At 47.6% G+C, this 23,835-nt stretch overlaps 1 protein-coding gene across 1 annotated transcript in view; it reads right to left on the bottom strand.

Annotated features, from left to right (window-relative positions):
* Positions 1-23,835, bottom strand: part of TANC1 (tetratricopeptide repeat, ankyrin repeat and coiled-coil containing 1) — a 243,763-nt gene that overhangs the window by 35,400 nt on the left and 184,528 nt on the right. Inside the window, exons 7-15 of the mRNA XM_040971995.1 lie at positions 22,951-23,214; positions 18,088-18,189; positions 16,744-17,025; positions 15,916-16,067; positions 13,793-14,024; positions 12,356-12,522; positions 9,169-9,776; positions 2,009-2,117; positions 1,267-1,389 (exon numbers count right to left, since the gene is read on the bottom strand). Of these exons, the coding sequence (XP_040827929.1) occupies positions 1,267-1,389; positions 2,009-2,117; positions 9,169-9,776; positions 12,356-12,522; positions 13,793-14,024; positions 15,916-16,067; positions 16,744-17,025; positions 18,088-18,189; positions 22,951-23,214 (2,039 nt within the window). The remainder of the gene's footprint in view (positions 1-1,266; positions 1,390-2,008; positions 2,118-9,168; positions 9,777-12,355; positions 12,523-13,792; positions 14,025-15,915; positions 16,068-16,743; positions 17,026-18,087; positions 18,190-22,950; positions 23,215-23,835) is intronic.

Below are 23,835 nucleotides of genomic sequence, written 5' to 3'. Positions count from 1 at the left end.
ATCTTTCCACCAACATTCTGAACCGCTTCAATCTGCTTTAGCTAAAAGATTAAACAGTGTTATTATGAAAGTAATTTTAACTAATTTTAATAAAATCTAATTGGAAAAAATACTTAACATAAGTCTTTCTCTATATGAGCTCTGAGTCTATAGAAGCAATCCCTCGTTTCCACACTGACCGTAACAGAGCTCACTCCGAGCTGGGCATGCGTGCTCTGGAGCCCATCCATCCCGGAACCCCTGCAGGGTGGGCTCACGGGGCACAGGCGCTCCAGCCACCAGCCTGCAGCATGAATGAGGGCTGACAAGTAGCCGTGTGGAGAGGGCCAAGCCCTGAAAGCACTGCAGAGTCTCCATGGGCAGCGAGGTTACTCTCGGCAGGGTCTAAGCCTGAAAGGCCTGGACCCCAGCATTGTTTGTGTCCCCTGTGGATTTCTGGTCCCCAGATTGCATCACATGAGGAAGGAAATAAAAGCCAAGCGGAGGGGCCAACATTGTGGTAAAGCAGGTAAAGCTGCCACCAGCGACACTGTTCTCCCGCATGGGCAGTGGTTTGTGTCATGACTGTTCCACCTGCAATTCAGCTTCCTGCTAATGGCCTGGGAAACCAGCGGAGGATGGCCCAAGTACGTGGGGATCTGTATGCATGTGGAAGACCCAGATGAAACTCCTGGCTTCCACCTGGCCCATCCCCAGCCATTGTGACCATTTGGGGAGTTAACAACAGATGAAGATCTCTCTCCCCTTCTCTGAAATTCTCAAAACAAAACATTTATTCCTTTGAAAGAAAATAAAAAGCTGAGAATACTTCTCTAGCCAAGGAGCAGACAAAGTCCTGGCTTGACAGCGGGCAACCTAATACCCCCTCTGTGTGGTGGAAAACTCACGTATGTGAAACCTATCATGAGTGAGTGTGTCCCATGAATCACCTCCTGCCTAGGGCACCCAGCTTCTCAGGGCCAGAACGAGGCGGCCAGCATTGGGAACCCTGGGCATTCTGCAAACCCCTTTCCAGCCATCTCTGTGCCCTTTACTCTCCTTTGTGAAATGCCTCCCGATTGTCTCCATCTGAAACAGCCACCGGGTCCTCCCATGGCTGCCCTGACTGTCACACCCTGCCCACCAGAGAAAAAGTGCAGCACCCAGGAGAGCGTGCAATGGCTAACTCCACTGTCCACCCATCTCACCATCACCAAGAGCAGGGGAGGAGGCCATCTGGAAGGGCACCGTGCCAGGGTGGTCTCTGCCCTGTGCTGCCTTGCTCACCTTAACATTGGGAGTATAGAGATTCCTGAGAGAAGCAAGTGCAGCAGACAGCCCCTCAGTGCTGTAACCAATCCACAGGGCTTGCAGATGGCTCGAGGAGATGCCCGTCTTCTTGCTGAGACCCTGGAAACAATCAGAGACAGATCTGCTGAGGTCTCTCCCACCTGCAGTGTCAGTGACAGAGCAGGAAGGATGGACAAGTGCAGAATGCCTGAAATCGAGGGCTACCTGCACTGTATGCCTGGGGACAGAGATGCTGGCCAAGGAGGCTTCTGTTCACAGAAGCAGACGAGGAGTGTCATGTGTAATACCTAATGAATGAGTGGGTCCAGTAATGGCTTCACAAACAGGAAGCAAGCACAAATACTCTGTATAAGGAAATCTTGACATCCCGCATGGGGACAGAGCTCAAAGCCATACACGACTATCTAGGCAGACAAGCAGAATGAGGAAGGCCAGCAGGGAAAGAACCCACGCAGCAAAGGCAACAGAGTGGTGCCTTCAGATGAACGCAAACAGGAGGGTTGACCATAAGTTAGCCACAGCACGCAGGGCTGGGCTTGACTGAGAAACTCGGAACTCGTGCAAGGAGGCAGTGACCGTGAGAACAAGGGTCACTTTTTGGGGTGGGGGTTGAGGTGGGGGATTGGAGAACTCCTGAGCCGACAGCTGAAGCTGTCTGGAATTTTAAACCAAAACTTCAACACGAGGGTCACAAGATACCAGTGGCATTGCCTCTCACCTTGAAGATGTGTGCTTTTAGGATGTGGTGGCCGAGCTCCATGGTCTGCTGGCGGTTCAGCTTGCTCTCCTGTCGTGAGAACATGAACGCCAGGAGAGCGTGTCCATTCCTAGGATGAGAAAGCAGCACAGTGTCGGATGACTCAGGGTCCCAGCTCACTGCCCATCCACCCTCACCCCAGTCCCTCTGGTCTAGTCATACTTTGGGGAGTCCAAACAGTCTTCCTGGGTTTCCACACTGCCACTTGGGAGGGGCAAGCCACCAGCTAATGATGAGGACGGTGAAAGTGTGCAACTGCAGGTCATGGCCATGACTACAACCCAAGCCTCTGTTCAATGGCTTGAACTGAGTGGGCTGATGCAGCGGAACCATTACTGGGCTTGGCCATCAAGACAGCTACCACTGGGACTGGACTGAGCCAAACAACAAGGTCTTGCAAAGGGAAGGAAAGAAAAACTGGGCAGGGGCTAATGTGGTGGGGTAGCAGAAAAAGCCTTCACCTGCAATGCTGGCATCCCATAAGGGCTGCTTCTCTTCTGATTCAGCTCCCTGCTAATGTACCTGGGAAAGCAGTGGCAGACAGCTCAAGTGCTTGGGTCCCTGCAACCCTTGTGGGAGACCTGGAAGAAGCTCCTGACATTTGGTCCACCTCCAGCCACTGGGGACAAAGTATACAGAAAATCTATTTCTCCTCTCTCTCTGTGATTCTAACTTGGGATGGATGGGGGAAAGGGAGAGAGGGAGAGACAGACAGACCAACCAGGCTAATGAATGCCATCAGCTAGCAAAGATTCCAGGCTTGGATGAAACACAAGGTCCTGGGGCCACCTTGAGGGGTTAGAAAGTGGAGGTGCCCAAGTGGGCTTGCTGCAGCCAGGCACAGCAGACACTAGCCTGACACCAACCACTTATGCCCTCTGCCTCACTGGTCCTGTGTACCTGTAGGACTCGTGCTGTCTTTCCCATAGACTCCAGGCCTGCATCTGGGCCAGTCTGCTAGGGAAACACACCAGGCATGTATAATCCAATGGCAGTGCAATGTGGATGACCGTAATTTCTAGCAACCTGACAGCTTTGAGGTGGGAAATCAGGAGGTTGTAGATGAAATGGTTAAGCTTATATATTTTAAAAATCGTTATCCTAGTAGTTGCTAAATTTGGATTAAACACAGGCATGATTTGGATTATAGTGCTTCATTCCAATGGAATATTATTCAGCTATTAAGCAAAAACCAAAATTCTACCATTTACAGCAAAATAGATTCAACTGAAGGACATCATGTTGAGTAAAATAAGCCAGATGCAAAAAGACAACTACCACATGTTCTTTGTTACATGTGGGAGCTAAAATTTAAAAAAAACAGAGAAAAAAGAAATGTCTCTGTGTTATATTGCTGTAAATATAGTTTTGTAAAACTTCATGTTATAATTTTGTCAAACCAGTGGTTATGACTATTATACTATAGTTTTTAAAAAAGATTTTATTTTTATTGCAAAGTCAGATGTACATCATAATTTTGTCAACACAGTGGTTATAACTATTATACTACTACAGTTCTTTTTTTAAAGATTTATTTTTATTGCAGTCAGATATACAGAGAGGAGGAGAGACAAAGAAGAAGATCTTCCATCTGTTGATTCACCTCACAAACAGCCACAACAGTTGGAGCTGAGCCCATCCAAAGCCAGGAGCCAGGAGCCTCTCCCGGGTCTCCCATGTGGGTGCAGGGCCCCAAGCTCTTGGCCTGTCCTTGACAGCTTTTCCAGGCTACAAGCAGGGAGGGAGTTGGATGGGTGTGGGGCTGCCAGAATTAGAACCAGTGCCCACAGGAGATCCCAGTGCGTGCAAGGTAAGGACTTTAGCAACTAGGCTATGGTGACAGGTCCTACTACTATAGCTTTAACGATCCATGATTTCTTTATAATTTATATACATGGGCAAAATGGTCATTTTTCTTTTCAATCGTTGTTTACGTCATTGTCTGCAATTCCACTGACATCTTTATTTTTACTTGTGAAGCTTATTATTTAGTGAAGTATTAATCTTTTAATATAATATAAATATAAGATATGTTATTTCAAAAGATAAAAAATTGGGGGAAGGATGGTAGAGAGGTGGAAAAAGGAGAGAGGAAATGTGTTCATAGAAATGTATGTTAAATATTAATTAAAAGTTAACAACTCTAAAAGCATACATTTTGGTGTTCTATGTATAAACATGTTTGTCATAAACCATGTTAGACAAGGTGGAGGAATCCACCATGGAGGAAGGGCACAGGGAGGGGTTGGGGGAATCCCAGAGCCTATGAAACTGTGTCACATAATGCAATGTAATTAATAAAAATAATAATAATAATTAAAAATAAAAATTAAGAAACGTCAAAAAAAAATATAAACCATGTTAGAGATGAGGAAACTACACCAAACTGAGACCGTGAGGTTTGTTTCTACTCTGCAGGGGACAGCACTGCCCTGAGGCCACACTACCCCTGGGTGTTTTGTCCAATGTTTTGGTCTAGAGGCCTCACCAGCAGGGTCATTACACCCAATACACTCCAATTTGCAGACCCCAACCTGACACATCCCCATCACTTCTGCTCTTTCCCCAGGGAGCTGCTGTGTTGTACCCTCCAGTGCCCCGGGCCCAGCGCAGCCTTCCCATGGCCAGTATCCGAGTTCACTTTCATTCAGATCACTCAGAATCACCTTAATCAGGCCACTTCCCAGCCATGAGCTAAGGCGCTCTCGCTCTCCCAGTAAGCTCAGTTCTGTGGCAACATCAACCACGTTCATCACAGACACACTCAGCATCATGACTGCCTCGTAGGCAAGGAGGAAAAGGCACAGGTTCCTATTCTTCCCTCACCTATAGTAAGCAGACAATTCTCCAAGAAGTTGTCGCATACTTGGGCTCCTGTGTGTCTCCCACCCAAGACATGGGCCTTCCTTTCTGGTCTGGGGGGACCGGGGTCTGCCTGCACAAGTCTGTTCAAGTTCCAAAACTTGCAAGAACAAGCTTTTGCACAATGCCTGACGCAGAAACCTGACTGTACTTTCTTATTTACCTGTGTAATTCTGAATCACTGAGTGTTACCATCCCAGGGATGTGAATATAAGAAAACAGAGGGGTGGATAGGGAGCTCATGGGGCTAGATGGCCAGGGAGGTGCAGCCTGCCAGACACGAGAGCCGTGCTTCGAACCAGCATCTCAGGGTCCCTTGTTTGTCCCAACACCCGCCTCTGAATTCACAGCATGCAGGACCCTGGGGCCTGGACACGGGAAGAGGAGTGCTCAGCAACAGGAAGGACAGGTGTAAACCAGACAAAATCCTGCCCAGATGGTGCCAGTGATGGGAGTGCTGGGACAGAAAGGAGCAGGCTGCTCCTTAGCCGGCTCACTCCCCCTTCACATTTCTAATCTCTCCATCCACCAGCTAGGTTACCCCAATATTGTTACAAGGGCCCAGGTTCCTATGTTAAAAAAAAAAAAAACAGGAAATGATTCCCACTCACCTACCCATCCAACCCGGACCAAACAGCCCAATGCTCTGAACCCTCCCAGGTCCTCTTACAGGATGTTGCTCTCTTTCACTCCTCACATCCCAGCAAAAGGAGTCTCCTAAAACTCCAGGGCCCCTTTCCTACACTGAAAGGCCAGTGACTTCTTTTTTATTGGAAAGTCAGATATACAGAAAGGAGGAGAGACAGAGAGGAAAATCTTCCATCCACTGTTCACTCCCCAAGTGGTTGCAATGGCCAGAGCTGAACGAATCCAAAGCCAGGATCCTGGAGTTTCTTCCGGGTCTCACACATGGGTGTGAGTCACATGGCTTTAGGTCATCCTCGACTGCTTTCCCAGGCCACAACCAGGGAACTGGATGGGAAGTGGGGCCACTGGGACACGAACTGGCGATATATGGGATCCCAATGCATGCAAGGCGAGGACTTTAGCCACTATAGTGGCTTCTTTTTTTTTTTTTTTTTTTAAAGATTTATTTTTATTATTTTTTATTGGAAAGGCGGATATACAGAGAGGAGAGACAGAGAGGAAGATCTTCCATCCGATGATTCACTCCCCAAGTGAGCCGCAACGGGTCGATACTATGCCGATCCGAAGCCAGGAGCCTCTTCCGGGTCTCCCACGCGGGTGCAGGGTCCCAAAGCTTTGGGCCGTCCTCAACTGCCTTCCCAGGCCACAGGCAGGGAGCTGGAAGGGAAGCGGGGCTGCCGGGATTAGAACCGGCGCCCATATGGGATCCCGGGCGTGCAAGGCGAGGACTTAACCACTTGCGCCACCGCGCCGGGCCCTATAGTGGCTTCTTAATCCTCACTTTTTCCTTTTCTTCCCCGTGGTGCTGACACCACTGAACTCCTTCCCTCCAGTTCTCCTCCAGTCTCTCCGCTCTGTTAACTTACTCACCAAGTCAGTCATGCCTTTCTAACAGCGATGACAAATCTTCAACTACCAACCTCTTCCCCAGCCTGCAGGCTCCACCTCTCCCTGGAACCCGTGTGGCCGGCAAGTTCATGCTGTGGAACAACACGGTCCCACACCTCCTGTCGCTCTCACTTTTCCTACAAGCAAGGCCACTCCTGGCTTCTGGGCGTCTTGCTATGAGGTCACCTGCCCTAGCCCTCCTTTTCAGTTTGACTGGCAAGCACAAGCCAAGCCCGGCTCTCTCCTGTCTGCTCCATTCCATAGCATCTCCAGTGGCAGCTGCCAGGTCTGTTCCTGACCAGGACTGTGGTTCCCATGCTTCACTGACCATGCTCCAGCGCCTTCCGAGGCTCTCCAAAGAGGACAGGTAAAAGGTCACCCTCTCCAGCACACCTGGTGGCTCTCTCCTCTCACACGCAAGACAGATGTTGCAAATGGCTTTGTGCTTGTTCCAGCATGGCCTGCTCATTCTGGTGTTTCAACAGCCCCTCCAATCCATGACAGCAATGTTCTGACTATCCAGAGCATGTTCACTCATTCCACAAGTTAATGGCATAGGAAATGGAGCTGATCAGAGATGGGTCTAGGATATGAATCTTTGTGCAACCGCCATGGGTTGATGGATACAGGAAATGGGGCTGAGCATCACATAGACATAAAGACACCAGGCGTCCCTGAGTGATGCGCTCACAGAATGACACAGAATAACAGAGGAGAAGGGAAACCACAGTGAAAGGCCCTCAAATACATCTTTTGGACTTTCATGGAGTTTGCTCTGAACATACTCAACAAGCAGGAAATAATGGAATATTTGAGCATGCTAAATATCTTGCGATATTGAAGAATTTCTATTAATACTTTAGACATGGTATTGGTATTATAGTGAAGAAAATTCTTTTGAAAAGTAAAATCAACTATTTAACACGTCCTGATGTTTCTATGTTAATATACTTCAGCAAAAAAAAAAAAGAGATGTTGCGAGTACTGCCGAAGCATCACATTTACATTGAAGTGATATGAATGAAGGTCTTGAGAAATTACATTTTTGAATTTGTCATCTTATCCCTGCAATTTTGATTAAGGAATAATTAAATACAGCAGAAAAGAAAGAACAGAAAGGAGAGAGGGATGGAAGAAGATCAGGAAGAATGAAGGTGGAAGCCCGGATCAGGGGCAGACACTGTGGTGAGGCAAGTAAAGTCTCCGTCTAAGACACTGGCATCCCAAATGGGTGCTGGTTCAAGTCCTGGCTGGAGGTTCGAGGCTCCTGGCTGCTGACTTGCGTCTGGCCCAGTTCTGGCCAGACGCTGCCATCTGGGGGAGAACATCACAGATAGAAGATCTTTCTCTCCCTCTCTCTCTTTTTGTAATTTTTTCAAATAAATAAAATAAACCTTAACGAAGAAGAGCCATGATTAGTATGGGAGAAGCAGCTTCCATTCTCTACAGATAAGCAAATGACACTTGGAGAATTAAAACAACAGCATGGGAAACACCCAAGAACTGATGACACTTTCTAGAAGATTCCCTAACAGCTTTCCAGTGCACTTGCAATGTGCTAAGCAAAACAGGATGAGACTCCTTAGAGAAAAGGTTTATATAGTGCTTAAGATGCAGAAAAGAGCAGAAATGAAAATTACCCAATCACTGTCTCCTATTATTGGCTCTGCTCCCACTGCTTTACCCCACCACCTGTGGGAAACCCCGAGAGTGGCATCCTGGCCCCAGGCCTCTATGTCCACCCCAATACTGTGTACAGATCAGGGGAGGGGCGATCACTGCAGTCCAACTCCTCCTGCCTGAAATTCCAGCAGCAGCCCACACCGCCTGCCAAACTCCTTCCATGTCCGTACAAACTCACCCATATCCTTTTCCCCAGAAAATGGTCTGTCTTCCAGGAAGCGACTGACTTGGCTATATAAATCTAGAAATTACAGCCTGGCTAACCAGAGTCCCAATCAGGTTCAGAAAAGATCACAGCAACATCGCAGCCCTGTGTTACCTAAGAAATTAATAGCCATAGCACCGAATGCACCTATCAAGTCAAGCATGAAGTCAGTGTTGAGACAACATCACTGTGGAGGAAGGTGGCTGCATGGCTAGAGCGACTTCATTTTTGGAACCTGGTATTTGACTCAGTGCAATCCAAAGAGGGCAGCTTGTCAGTCAGTCCCATCACTAGAGTAAGGAGCAACCCAGGCAAAGAGGAGCTGCTCCAGACAGTGGGCTTGGCAGGCTCTCATCCAAAAGCACCTGGATCGCAGGCCAGTTGCCTCTCAGCTTCACTGGTCCCAGGTTACAAGACAGCCTTCCTCTACAGCACCAGTAGCCCAGGCAAAGACCAAAGTGCAACCTGCCTGGCCCAGTCTGACACCACACTCTGCTGCACAAGCTCAACAAGGTGGCTGCATTGTTTCAAATGACCATGGTGCCCATTCTGGGCCTGCAGACATACGTGGTCTTTGAGCCAACTCACTTCATATTTGAGGAATGGTGGTGGTGCTGGCGTGTGTGTGGTGGTTGGTTGAAACACATTTATTTTATGAAATGAAGTAACTGAGTCTAGAATGAAAAACAGTTCATGAAGGTCATGGGAATGAACTTATTATTATCCAATTCTAGAGCAGCTCTAGGCTGCCTGTCCTTTCAAAGACGTGACCCACAACCGACTAAAATGTTTCATGTAATCACACGTGATGCCCTGCAGAGGCGCAACGTCATACCTGGGCTCGCATAGGAAGGCTGTGTTCTCGCCATCCGCCCTCCACACCAGCCACTCCCTGAAGGATGGGTGGCAGAACATGCGTGTCTTGTCTCGCCTTTTAATGAGGAAGCAGGAGAGGGCGTCCATCCGCTGCTGAAAGTCCTCCCACCCTTGTTCCCCATGGATGTGGCCAGCATTGATGGCCTGGAAGATCTGCTCGTCCGTCATGGGGTGGAGGGAGGCGAGGGCCACGTTCAGGATGGGGAGCGCACGCTCGAAGGCGGACTGGGTCATGAACTTCATGTTGCACTGCAGTAAGTAGAGCTCAGACAGAGACACCGGCACCACCTTGTAGCTGGCACTTTTGATGACCAAGTGTCCTCTCTGGAAGAGGTCCAGGGTGAGCTTGAGGTACAGGTAGGAGCCGAGGCTGCGCAGCACCAGGTGGCTGCTCACTTTGCTGATGAGGGCCGCGTCTGCCTTGCCGTTCAGCGAGATGTTGCTGAGGATGTCCTGGCTGCTCTGCACCCTGTGCTGCACGTAGGCATGCAGGTCGCTGTGGATGTCCTTGTTGTCGGGAAAGTCATCCAAAGAAAGTTTGATGAAAGGCAGCTCGCTGACGATCTCCTGTGGGTGGGGGGAAAGAAACCCACTGTGTCACTCCACAGAGATTCTTTGTAATTTCAGTAGTGCTGCAAGCCACATTCTCTAGTTTTCTTTCAAGGAGGATTTTCATGGATTATAGCGACTCATTGTTTTGTATTAAAACTTGTAATAGGATCAGGGGAAGATAAAAAGCTTATGTGAAAGAAATCCTGGTGTGAGATGGAATCAGTAAAGGCTTTCCTGGCGCCCTCATCTGAGGCCTTGCAGCCCTATGAGCTCCGAGCAGATGGTGGTAACTCAGCCAGCAGCAGCCATTGGGCATGGAGACCAGACAGTGGTGCAACAATGCCAGCAAACCCTCACACCTTGCAACTTGTTAAACAGCAAGGACGAACACAAACCAACAGCACCCACCTAAGAGCAATACCCGACGCAGGGTTAAGTGGCATTGCCCCTGAACATCGGATGCTGGAGCCACGTTGCTCAGCCAGCAGAGTGGAGCCTGCCCTCAGCTGGGTCCCAGTGCCAGCATACAATGGGCAGGCTGCCTCTCTGAGGGTAGGGCGGCATCACCTGTGAAGCTGTCTGTAAGCATGCACTCAAAAGCACAGTATATACACATAGGTGCACAGATCACAACTGCACAATGCCAGCAGTTCTCGCAAAGTCAAACCTATCAGTGTGGGATGTTGGCCAGTGACCTGAAGCCTCAGGTCCTGTCCCGTCCCACCGTCCTCCATGACAAAGATAAGCAGAGAGGAGTTTCCCACTGGGCAGAGTATAATTGTTTCCATTTTACATGAGTGCTACCTAAACCTCTGACAGCCCACGCAGCCAGTGGGCGGGACACAAGGTCATCTCTTTCTGGACTCTGTTGATTGCCAAATTACTCTAGGTGAAAAAAAGGAGTCCAAGTTATGATACAGTAGGTAAGTCTCTGTTCGCAATATCAGCATCCCATAAGAGTGCAGGTTCCAGTCCCAGCCACTCTGCTTCTCATTCAGCAACCTGCTAATACACCTGGTAAGGCAGTGGAGGATGGCCGCCCAACTACTTGAGTCCCTGCCACCATGTTGGAGATCTTGGATGGAGTTTCAGGTGCCCAGCTTCCAATACGGACCATTTCTGGCCATTGTGGATGTTAGGGGAATAAACCAGCAAATCGAAGTGATCACTCTGTCATTCTGCTTCTCAAATATAAATCTTTTCAAAAAAATGACTGAAAATCACATGAATCAAATTTCCGTAAGAACAAATAGTAAGTTCAACTAAGGTTTAATACTATCTTTTAAAAGTTTATGACTTGGGCTTGGCACAGTAGCCCAGCAGCTAAAGTCCTCGCCTTGAGTGCACTGGGATCCCAAAGGGCATGGGTTCTAATCCTAGCAGCCCCACTTCCTATCCAGCTCCCTACTTGTGGCCTGGGAAAGCAGTTGAGGATGGCCCAAAGCCTTGGGACCCTGCACTCATGTGGGAGACCCAGAGGAGGCTGCTAGCTTCGGATGGGCTCAGCTCTAGTTGCGGCCACTTGGGGAGTAAATCAGCAGACAGAAGATCTTCCTTTCTGTTTCTCCTCCTCTCTGTATATCTGACTTTGCAATAAAAATTATATAAATCTTTAAAAAAAGAGTTTAGGATTTATTTGAAAGTCAGAGTTAAAGAGAGATCTTCCATCTGCTGTTTCACTCCCCAAATGGCCACAATGGCAAGGGATGGGCCAGGCCAAAGCCAGGAGCTTCATCAGGGTCTCCCACATGAGTGCAGGGTCCCAAACACTTGGGCCTGAACCTCTGACATCTCTTACTTGGGCCATCTTTTACTGCTTTTCCAGGAGCATTAGCAGGGAGCTGGATTGGTAACAGACCAGCCAGGGTTTGAACCTGTACCCATTTGTGATACCAGCACTGGAGGCAGCCATTTAGTGTGCTACACCACAAAGCCCAACCCTCTAATTCCACCTTTAATGAGAAAAAGAAGAAAATAAAGAATACAAGCAATAACTTTAAATGGTAAAAAATAAAAGATCATCATACAAGGGCAAAAAAATCACAACCAAATGTCCAAATGGCTTTACTGTAAAAGGATGGGTATGGAGGGAGTCTTTTTGGTTAAGACATGTTTAATTCCAATGAGGCAGGGAAAAGAAAAAAAATCACACTTGGCCTCATAGCAAATATTAGCTCACATTTAAGTTTGATGAAAATACAGCTGTCTTCAGAACAGGCCTTAAAACCTATGTCTTCATTTCTTTTCCCTTAAAAAAGGTAAAAGGCCCACTGTAAACTCATTCAGATGAGCAAGTACAGAAGTTGTCTTCCCCTCCCGTGGACCAGCGGGCCAAACACCTGGCCAGGCCCCATATGGTAGAGGTGAGAGGAATGGCTATGGCAACGCCAGCAAGGTACCTACTGAGCCTCAACACATCCATCTCTGGAACTAAAGAGATCAGAGCTCCTCCCCAAACGCGATTCTGTGAACTCACTGTTCAAAGTCCTCACTGTTTTTAAATTCAGCAGCTCAACAGTTTAGTCTGGTTCGTTAGTATGTATTACGGAAAAATTATGGTACATGGACTTGGAAAGTAAGAATTCTTTTGTTACCTGAAAATTCGCTCGCACAGTCACAATCAACTTCAGCCAGGGAGGAAATTTAGAAATTATTTTGCTGATAAATGAAGAAAGTGTATCTCCATAATCAGGCTTATGAAACTCAGCTTCATTTAAGCCATCTATTAAAATAATGTACTCTTCTTCGGGAATTTTCTGCTCTGAGGGAAAAAATAATTTTGTCAAATTAAGAAATTACACATTTGTATATGATGGCACCACCCAGTATATGTGAACATATAGTTCAAAGTGTTAGGAAAAACTATAGAAGGTTTACCTATGGCAGAACATATAGTTTTCACAGGAACATATTTTCTACTGATCATGAAAACTGGAGCACAGAGCACAAAGAAAACCAATTTTCACCACATAGTCTCCAGAAACTTACTGTATACACCCCGAGTCACACTCATGTGTGTGATGGTTGGCTCTTCATAAGGTTGTGTCACCAAGTGTGACACACACATGCAGTCAGGTTATGGCTCCACAGACTCCCAGAGCATGCCTCCTTCCCCCCAGCCACCACCTGGCTTCCTGCTGCTGAGGGCCAACTCCGGACCCAGGGATGGACACCTCTTTGGGGCTTCGTACCCTTTGGCAGAAGTGCCACGGAGAACAGTGAGTTGGCGACAAAGACGAGGAGTGAAGGGGAGGAAGGATGGATGACCCGAGGTTGTACCATGTCATCAACAAACCAGGTGAAACCTCTAGAAATCAATTCTAGGTATCAACTCAGGTGAGCAGGGTCCCCCCTAAAACAAAAACCATGGTGGAAAGCTCCCCAAACAATCCCCCTACTCCTCTGTTCCTCAGGAGTGCAAAATATACCTTCACTCCTACATGTGAGTCATCCAAACAGCGTCCAGGCACATGGGAGCTACGCCTTGCCCAGACATGGAAGATCTTTGCAGAGGAAATTGAGAAGCAAATACAGAAAAGCAAAGCTTCCTACTCCCTCCTCCACCCTCCCTTGTCTGTGGAATAACACAGCACCAGAGGCATCTCCACAAGGAATCTCCCTCATCAAGACCTTCCCTCATTTTCCTGCCTTTCTCCCTGATCTCTAAAGTTTATCTATCTTTGTGGAGAATCCTAGATAAGCCAGAGGTTCTAGCCACTGTTTTGAGCTGCCTTACATCTACTGCAATATTTGTTGGCACTTCTCCCATCCATCCATCTGTCTTCTGCAGGTATGCTCCCCAGTCTCAAATACTGAACCATGGGGAGTCCATTTCTGGGTGAGGCTGTTCATTTAAACCACACTCTAGGGGCATGCAGTGAGCCCTCAAGCAGGTGTTTGCCAGGAAAGGTTCCAGATGGCTGCCATTCATTCACACCTTTCTCCTGCCCCAAGGCCCAGTGCACCAGACCCACAGGGCACCTCCCACCAGCACTGGGAGGGGCCTTGGGGGGTTGCTTGCCCAAAGGTACCGTTTCTCAGGGCGATAAGCGGTTCCAGCACGCCCCTTTTGAAAGCAGCCACAGGGTCCTGCACACAGGATCGGAGGCTGAGCATGCTCTGGAGCTGCGGCTCCTTGATCAGAAGGTCTCTGTAGGCAGCCAGCTGGTGGGAGCGGCAGAGCAAGGCCGCCACGCTGTGCACGAACTCGGGCACCAGGCACGTGTAGGTGTTGTCAGCCTGGCAGTAGTGATAGGCCACCACCTGAGGGAAGAAGCAGAAGAGTCAGGGTCCCTCAGCCACTTCATACCGTCCCATGCAAAATTTTAAGCAGAATCACAACTCTATCCATTCACTGAGACACTGAAATACACTGCCTCTGTCCCAGGGACATGGCATTGGCTCGCCTCCTGGCTTCATGTATCCCCTTCCCGCTTTCATGTGGTTTGGGAGTCGGCACATCTTTAAACTGCAGCCATAAATGCACCTCGATCAGCACAAAATTCAACACAACTGACTCTATAGGGTATACCAACTAACAGTCATTTCTAACCTGACTCAAAGCAGTGCCATGTCCACTATCTTTCTGTCCTAAGGAACAGTAGCACCTCTTCAGGGAGCAGGTGAGGAGGCAGCCCTAAGTTCAATGGCTCAAACCTCAGTACCCTTCTTCCCTTTACACTTTCACTTGAAGAACATGGCAGAGATGGCTCAGAAGGTTGTCAGAGGATGCAAATCAGCAGTGGCCACACACCTGCCTGTCCTGGTTAGGCTGGTCTAGGAGGAGAACAGGAGTGGCCCAAGCACTGAGGGATGCGGAGTGGTCCTGGTCACAGCAGGGTATTTGGTGGAGACCCCCAGCAAGTGCCGGATGCAGAGCTCTCTTAGGAGTGGGGAGGCCCACTGTGTATGAGTGACAACTTCTTGACTGTCCCCAAGGAAGTCAAGGCAGGAGTCCGAGGATAAAGTGAGCAAGGTGAAAGACAAAACACTGCAGAAATTACTGCTTTCTCCTGCTCAGCTCATACCCACTGCGGCACTCAGGACAGGAGCCGCTGACCCCAGGGCACAGCAGAAGGCAAGGGACGGAGGGGAGAAGGGACCAAGGACAGTCCCTGATCTGGGCGGAGATCCTGGTCTGTGGGTTCTTAGTGAGCATGAACAGCTATCCCCAGGCCAACTTGGCCTTGACTTGCTGCTACTGACATAAGCCCACTCCATCAGCACTCAGGTAAAGCTGCCTGCTAATCACTCTTAGCTGGACAGAGATCAGCAGCAACGTATGGGAAGATCCCACGAGCTTGCACAAGCTGCCATGAGAATCCGACAACACAGCCTGACACACTGTGCGATAAGGCAATTTGGCAAAGCAATGGTAGGCGTCCAAGTTGATCTGGGGCCACTGGCAGTTTTTTCCCTCTTTAGTTTAAATTTCAATTGGCTCATAAAAACTGTACATTTATATAGGACACATGTTGGTTCCAAACTTGTACACATTTGTGCAATGTTCAAATTGGGGTAAACATATCCATCTTTCTCAGGATGCCAGGCACAGCAGCACTGGTTTCAGTTTCCCTGTACCAACCATGCACAGTGGGCACACCTCACCTCACCAGGTGCCCTTTAGGGCTGCCCACCTCTACAGCTGTTCACTAGCTGCCAAAGGAGACCCAAGGGGCAAAGCAGGTGAGACAGACAACCGCTTAAATGTAGGAAGACAGCTTAGGGACCAGAAGGCAGAAGGACCTCATGGACCAAGAATTTACGAAGTGAAGGTTAGTCTCTCTCCCAGCCTCACAGGAAGCCACTGGGAGAGAGAGGCCAGAGCACTACAGGCCTCCGGCCACAGAGCTCAGGGTCAAGCTCAAAGTCCTCATCCAAGGACAGCAGGTGCTGACGGAACAGGACGGATTGTGATGGACACACATTACGTCCTGCTGCTCGAAGGGGCTCTCCCACCGTCATTTAGGGTGAACAAAAGTCCATCGATGGTGTCTTAGGATATTTATTTTTGTTATCTTTTATTTGAAGCATTCGATCACAATTTTGCCAACAACTACATTTAATAATAAGCAGCTGTCCTCTTTGTTGTTTCAGATCCCTCCTCCAGCTCACAGCAGAGACCTTAAGTCAGCACGCTGCTCTGTAGAGTTACCTTAGAAGCAAGGTATTTCACCGCCTCCTCTCTTGGTTTCGGGTTTTCGGGAGACCCAGATCCAGCAGGTGATTTAACCGCATTGGGACCACTCGCAGAAGAAGCCGGAGAAAGCAGTGGAGTGAAAGGAAGCTCCTGGGTGGGATCCGACGCTGCCGAGGGAAACAGCAGTGTTATTCCCACTGACACGGGGACTGGGGGGACACAGAGCATACCTCTTGTTTGTCCCAGGGAGTATTTGAATAGGTTGTGAGTGAAGACAGCTCACAACTCAAATGAGAACACATGTCCCTGCCTTCCATCCACCCAGTTCTCCTCCCTGCAGAACTACCAGCTCGTTTCTTAAAACAGTTTGACTTAAAAATTCACATTAGTATGCACAGAAAGGAAACAATGAATGGGCAACGATCTGGCTACTCTATCCTCCACTAACTTGGTCTTTGCAATTTTGCAAATCCAGAATGGAAAGGCTGTAGCAAATAGGAAACACAAGAACATTCTATTCCCTTTGGCTTATTCTGCCAGGAGCCTTGGGTTTTAGGAGAAAAAATCTTAGCAGACCCTGGTCAGGCTTCACTGCCCACTCCTGATATGAAGAGGGAGACAGGCCGGTTCTAGGTCTTGAGGGGAGTAAGGCTGGTCTTACCAGGCCACAGCCAGGCATATGCAATGACAGGCAGCAGTGTTCAGAGAGTGCTGTTAACCATGGTTTGCAAACCTAATGAGAGTAGGTGGGACATCCCACTTATGTATGTCTCTGCAAACAGCAACTTCCCTTATCTGCCTTACAGTAATATAAACCGGACAACTAAGGAAACATGGTCATACTCTTGGGTGACGAGCTGGGGCTGTGGGAGGCAATCTGCCTCATGCGGCTCCCATGGCAGCTAAGTGCCACCAACTTAGAAATGATTGCTGTCTTCCCAAATCCCACATTTCCAATGACAACTGCTCCTCTGTTTTCTGTCAGTTCTGTATTCCTCAAGTTTTCTTCTATCTGGTGGAAGAGCCAGTCCCTTCCCACAAACACAGAGTCCGTTGTGATGCTCGGTACTTCAAACAGCAGCGGTTTCAACAAAATGTCTTGTGGCTTGTACGGGGCAAATCGTGCTACATAAAAAAAAAAAATCACTGTTTTAGAAGAACGCTATAATGGTACACACTAAGACATTCAACATACCATTGCCAGCGTGTATGTGACACTTAACTATTAACTACAGCCTTTAGCTTCACTCCATATAGGATCTGTATTTTTATTGTGGTTCAACGAATGCATCTGTAATTCCTCATTTAACATAATGTTAGTTCCACAAATTGCCCTATTAAACTGCCTTTTGGTCCTCCCATGCTTCAGTTACTCCTATACTCAGGGCAAGAACGTGATGATGTAAGGTGTCAAGCCGTGTCTAAGTAGTGCACCTGGAACTGTCTTTAAGACATCTTTCTTTGGGCCAACAGAGTGGTGCAGAGCATTAAACCTCCACCACCTGCGATGCTGGCATCCCCTATCAGCATCTATCCTGTTCTACTTTTGATCCAGTTCCCTGCCAATGGCCTGAGAAAGCAGCAGAAGATGGCCCAAACGCTGGGCTCCAGGACTCACATGGGAGATGAGAACAAAAAGCTCCTGGTTCCTGGGTTTAGCTGAGCCTAGGCTTGGCTGTTGTAATTATGTGGGGGTGAACCAGCAGATGCTCTTATGCTTTCAATTAAATAAATAAATCTTTAAGACAAGCAAACATGTTTCGTCCACTACCTAATAGTCAAATGGAACACACTTTTCCTGCAGACAGCAGCATAGCTCCCATCTGGGAGTGGGGGTGCTTGGTCCTATGGTGAGGCTGTGCATGCGTGATCAGCAGATACACGATGGGGCCAACACAAATCAAGAAACTGAATCAGAGGTGACTTGTTAGGAACATGAAATCTTCTGTTACTTTACCCTTCACGCTACACTAACTTACAGCAGAACGCCAGAAGCAAGTACATCACATATCTTAAGGAAGGATGGTGCCCGAGCCCACCTTGCAGGTATTTTTAAATTCATGCTCGTGTGTGCACACCTCATGTCACCCTGGTTATCACTGCCTTTCAGTATGCAGTGAGGGAGTTTATCATCTCCATCATCACAGAGGGTGCAAGAATAAAAACCTTCAGTGTCCCGTGCCTTACCTCCCGCCGTATTGTGCCATGGAAGTCTAATTGACGTTCGCAGAGGGGCATTTCTCTGTCCATCTAAATAGCTTAGATCTTCTAATTTTGTTGAGCTTGTTGCTGTAACATTAAATGGACATTCAGTCTTTTTCAAGTTGAGTTCAGTGGCACACCTAACATAGTATGCTATAAATTACAAAGTTGTTCAGGTCAGGACCTGCACAGAATTCACACAGAAATAATCCTGATTTTGTTTGATTCAGTTTATTTTTCTAGTAATATCATGCACTGAAAATGTCAAAATAAATGTTTGGTTTTTTTTTTTCAAAATTTTAAAACAAAGTTACACTGACACAGTTGCCAGAATTCTCCATCACACTTGAAAGGACACAAAGTTCATCCTACATTTTTCTGAGGAAACCTGGCCAAAAAGGGCATCACACAGAAAGCTTCATACTTACTGTAAACATGTGGCATGCTTCTAGATTCCTCTGCCGCCCTGGGCAGCTTTCCCACTGCTCAGAATGGCAACCTTGCTATGAGCAGATTCTGCACATACAGTTCCCCAGCACTCAGAACCCTGCCAGTCAGCTCTTGGTGGTACAAGTATCAACACATTCCCTGAGCTTCAAATACATCTAGGCATTTTTCAAAGTAGCGTACACAATGTGCACTATATCATGTCATATAGGAGTATGCAGGTACATTTTCAAATTCTAAATATAAATCAGCATGTTTACCTCTGACCAAACCAATGAGATCATAGTGCACAGGCACTGATAAAAAGCATTAAGATTGGATTATAAAAATAACCAGTGAAGAATAATTTTGCTAATCCTCAGCCAATCAGTGAAGTGACTACACAGTACATCTTTTCCTTAAAAAAAAAAAAAAGAAAAAATGAAATCCTTCTCATATTTACACGCATACCCTAAGTCATAGCAAGAGAAATCTAAATAACATTAGCCTCATGTGGTAATGGCTGCTGATCTTGGAGGTGAGATTATCTTGCAGATTATCTTGAGGGCAAATGAGACAATTAACTAGAGTTGCATTCCAGGGGGGCCTCAATTTCAAGGGCCTCCTGAAGTTCTAGGTGGGCCCAAATTGCAGGGGAAACAAATCAAGTCAAGCCATCTGTCCTCTGAAAACCCTGTGGACACACCCCTAGCCCTGAGTCAGCAACCAGCCATTGAATGACACCATCTATCCCTACCAAAGACCTTCCATTTCCGACTTTTTTGTATGCTTCATCCACCACCCCTCTCCACCCTTACTTCCTTATTCAGTGTGCACCAGGAAGCTTTAGGTCTAAGTGTGAGGGGGACAGTCTCTCTCATTGCATCCTCAAAGGGCAGTCATGTGTATGCCTGCTGCTTGCCATGGCAGCTGGTGGAGAAGCATCTGAAACCCTGCTCTCACAGTGACATGTACCTGGGCTTCTGTCTGTTATACCCCATGCACATCTTTAGGTGACTGCTCTGTGCCAGCCCATAGCCATACAAATCTTCCCTGCACGGCACTTCCAACTGGAGCAAAGCATGCCACCTAAGGGCTTTACCTCTAGCTCCTCTTCTGGCTCCAGGGCCATGCTATGTGTAACTTCCTGGTGAATTAAACCCCAGGCTCCCATCCCAGGTGCCAAGCAGGATCACAGCTGGTGACGTATTTCTAGGCTCTGGCTTAGCTCCTCTCCCTGTCTCACAGTGAAGGGAACTGCAACAGCCCAGGGACAAAGGGCAGCCACTGCCACAATCCAGGACTCACTCCACAGTGGGGACATATTGTTGCAGCCATGGAGGCCACAAACACTTCCACAGTCCTCCTTCGCAGACCAATTAGAACATGACACTCAGTTTCTAATTTTATGACAACTGCCAGAGGTGAAAACGCAAGAGTGGGAAGTACACTCTAAAGAAAGGCCAAACAGCCTACTACTTGGACAGGAGCGAGGCTGAGGAGGGCCTGCAAGCACCCTTGTTTTCAGATTTCTAGTTAACAGGGCTTCAAAGCACGCAAGAGAACTGCCTCAGCAATCCAAAGTGCCTGGATGGATCCCAATTCCCAACTTGACTGAGCTGAAAGCCACAGCAGGGACACAAGCCACTAGCTACCTTTCTGATTTCAATGGCACCTTGAAGCCACCATGGAATAGGAGCAGTGGAGCTTCAGCAGCTATGGGCCCAGGTAGCCCTACCCACCTAGCAGAGCAGGTGATGTGGGTCATGCCCAGCATCATGTACACCCAGTGAGTTGCTCAGACAATTCCTGCACAACTTGCAGACTTATCTTCAGTGTTTGAGGAGCAATGCTTCCACCCGGCGCCGAGAAAAATCAGAGGCAAAGCAGCAACTTCATGCTGCACTAAAACTACTGCGAATATGTCTATAATTACAATGATTACGCACTTATCTGCATGCACACACATATTGCTTATCATGTCTGGGTGAGGCACGCACCCCGAGATGCTGCACAAGCTTGGTTTGGAGGGAAGGTGAGGGCAGGAAGGAAGGGAGATTCTTGTCCAAGAGAGAAACATCCACTAAAACTAAGTTGTGGACCAAACTATCACAGAATAACACCAACAAATTAGGGCAACTACCAGCTAGTGCTGGAAAAAATTGAAACCCAATGGGCAACTGTGCCTGTGGATTTCCAAACATGTTAAACACAGACTCCTGTGACTCACTGAAGTAGCTCAAAAGGAGAAAAATATTGAAAAACAGTAGCAACTATGAACCCACACGGGATTAATTTTAAAGATTCCACATTGTTTTTTGTAACATGGGGCAAAGGTGCCCATGTTGTACATTTTGAAGATACACAGCTTTCCAAATCAATCCCATGCTAACCAAATGTTTTACAAAGAAAAATCTCTGAGTGGTGGAATTATATTCAAACCCAGGCAACTTCCATGATCTTTGACACAGAAAGTTAACAGGATCACATAGTTAGCAGACAACTTAAAGCAGAAGGTTAATGCTCTTGAGAACTAGCTTGCACCCTCACACCCCAGGAGCTGGGTCCCACAGGGAGAATGTGAGCTGGGCCTGCAGTCAGCCTTCCACCACCCTGCTGCTCTGCCCCTTAATGCCACAACACCTTTCCTACCACATTTCCTTCCCACATGGATCTCAGAATGCAAATGCTCAGAGATTTCAGTCCACAGTGGTTCCCACTTCAGGCCTGCCTTCCAATAACTAAACATTGTTGATCATCTGCATCGTACTCCTCAGTGATACTTCAAATTTCATTGCAGGCCCTCTGAGCTGGTGGTCAGTTGTAGGGGCAGGAAGGTGGATGACAACCAATTTACTAGGCTCTAGTTGGCTTACAGACACTCTGACATAAGGCCCCAGCCCATTTCTCTGCAAAATATCTGGTCATTTTCTAAGATATACAATCCAGACGAAGCAAGTGGACCCAGCAGGTAGTGTAGATTCTGCTAAAGGCAGTAGGAGATGGCCTGGCCTGTTTCCCAGGAAGTCTAAGTCAAGGGCATCAGGGAAGCTAACAAACACAGCAGACATCAGACAGCCATGCTCTATAATTATGGCAGCCTCCAGCAGCAGCTCGGCTCACAGCCTCCGTCACTTCCCCTGGCAGGAAAGAACATCACGCAGCAAACACAACCTCAAAAGAGGGTACTTTCAGCACCGTTAAAAGTAATGCTTTAATGTGTTCACTAATTTTAAAATAGCCTGATTAAATTGAATACCAGTTTGCTTGTTTGTTGAAGACAACAAAACCGTCAAGTTCCAGGGTAATACAAACAGCCCATTCACCGTGGTGCTCTCTAATTACATTTTGGGTGGTGGGATGGTGGTGAGGGGCTGTGTGAGCTTGCAGAACTCTCGGTCAATAGCAGCACATCTCCCTGGCCGACAGGCCTGATCCTTCCCCCTGGAACAAGGCCATTCTATTTGCTTTGAAAGAGAATTACGAGTTGTGCCTCAGAACTTTTCCATTAAGGCCATTTATTTATCAGCTGCTTCAGAGTTCCATTGTATAAAACATCCGGCAGTGGCCAGGGTGACCCACCACATCCTGAAGGAGCAGTACAAATGATAGGACAAAGCCTTTGATGTAGGAAAAGAGAATGTGGGTCCAGGTGTCAGTGGGCAAGAGGCTCTTAAGTGCTATGTTAGTAGTACAGAGAATTATCCTAACCAGCTCCTCTTCAAGTCAGCCCAAGAGGATGCAGTGTATAAATGCAAGACCTTAGAAAGCAGGCACAATGGTGGGGCTCTGAAGAGGCACTCTGTCGGGCTGCTCCACACCCTCCTCTTTGTCGACAACTCCCTGCTGACAGGTGCAGGCAGTGCCAGCCACGTGCTCTTACGCTTTATTTTCCCTCCGTCCTGGTGCCAGGCCTCACTAAGGCATGATGGCCCTGCCTGTTCTCCCTTCCTAGGTCAACAGCTCTCACCTCTGCTACCTGTGTTTTCATCTATCAACTCCACTATAACCAACTTACAAGGAAATCTGACCTCTCATTTGTCTGATGGACATCAGCCATACAAAAGTAAGCCTGAAAGAAATTTTCAAACCGATACTGGCCAAATCACTCTAAATAATTTCTGTTTATGCATCTATTCAGGTGTATAGTAACAACAATCAAGAGGGTAGAGATTGTTTTTTTCTTTCTCTTCCCTCAAAGAGCCACCATGCCCAGATTCTAGATTTCTAAGCATTCCAAAGCAAACAGGTCATTCAAAGACCAATAAGTTCAGCACTGATAGATAAACTGAAGCTTACAAAAAGGGAAGGGTCTAGCATAAGATCACAAGCTGGCTTGGATCTGGATTACAATCCCAGGCGGATGCTGCCCGGGCACCTAGGATGCCATGAGATGCCCTGGTGGTGAGGAGTGTGCCTTACCTGCAACTGAGTTGGGCCGCGGCATTATTAACGAGCTGGAGCTCTGAGTGTAGGGGACAGGACCATCTCCAGCTGAGGACTCTGCTTTGGGCTGCGCACTCTCGGCTGGCCCGGGAGGCTCCTCTTCAGCCACTGGGGAGCAGTTATCTGCCCTACGATCATGAAGCACTCCCTTCTGCACCCCCAGCCTTAGGCTTCCATCTTTATTCCACTCCAAACTGGAGCCGCTGCGGTCATCATTTTCAGAAGAACTTGTGATGGTGGCTGAAACGAGAGACCAAAATACTCTGAAGGTGGCCAGGCACAGCTGGGGCTGCTGAGAGTTAAAACCCCACGTACACGCAGCCCTCCCCCAGTTCTATGGAAAGTTTTCTGGTCCATGCAGATTTTTATCAAAGTATGCTTCATACAATGTGTTTTGGCAAATTAAAAGAATGCTGCTTATCGGGAAATAAACTGCTAAACCACTTTATGGGAAAAGGGAAAAAAAGACTGATGGGAAGATAATAAAAAAGCTGTCTGGAAGGATCCCAGAGTTAACGGTACATATACGTTATCATTATCAAGAGATAATATATCCTCTCCTTTTAACAAAGATAGATTGCTCACATAAGAATTCAGATCTCATTAAATCCCTTTGAATTTTGAAATGCTGTTTCAAAATTAACAACATTTGTCTGCAGGGTGTGGTGGGGAGGGGTGCAAGATGATGGGTAATGCAGAAAAGATGCAGGAGAAAGTCTACGGAAAGAAAATCTAATTATAAAGTCAGGGAGAGAATTTGAGCCACAGAATGAAACTTGGTAACATCTGTTCATCTCGATCCAGGGAGACTGGCTTGACTGATGCCTTCAGCAGCACATCATGGAAAATCTCTATGCACGG

The sequence above is a fragment of the Ochotona curzoniae genome, unplaced genomic scaffold, assembly GCF_017591425.1.
Source record: "Ochotona curzoniae isolate NIBS_2020 unplaced genomic scaffold, NIBS_Ocur_1.0 contig_2210, whole genome shotgun sequence".
NCBI classification, from domain to species: Eukaryota; Metazoa; Chordata; class Mammalia; order Lagomorpha; family Ochotonidae; genus Ochotona; species Ochotona curzoniae.
The sequence above is the reverse complement of the archived record's forward strand: the minus strand, read 5'-3'. Positions and strand labels throughout refer to the sequence as shown.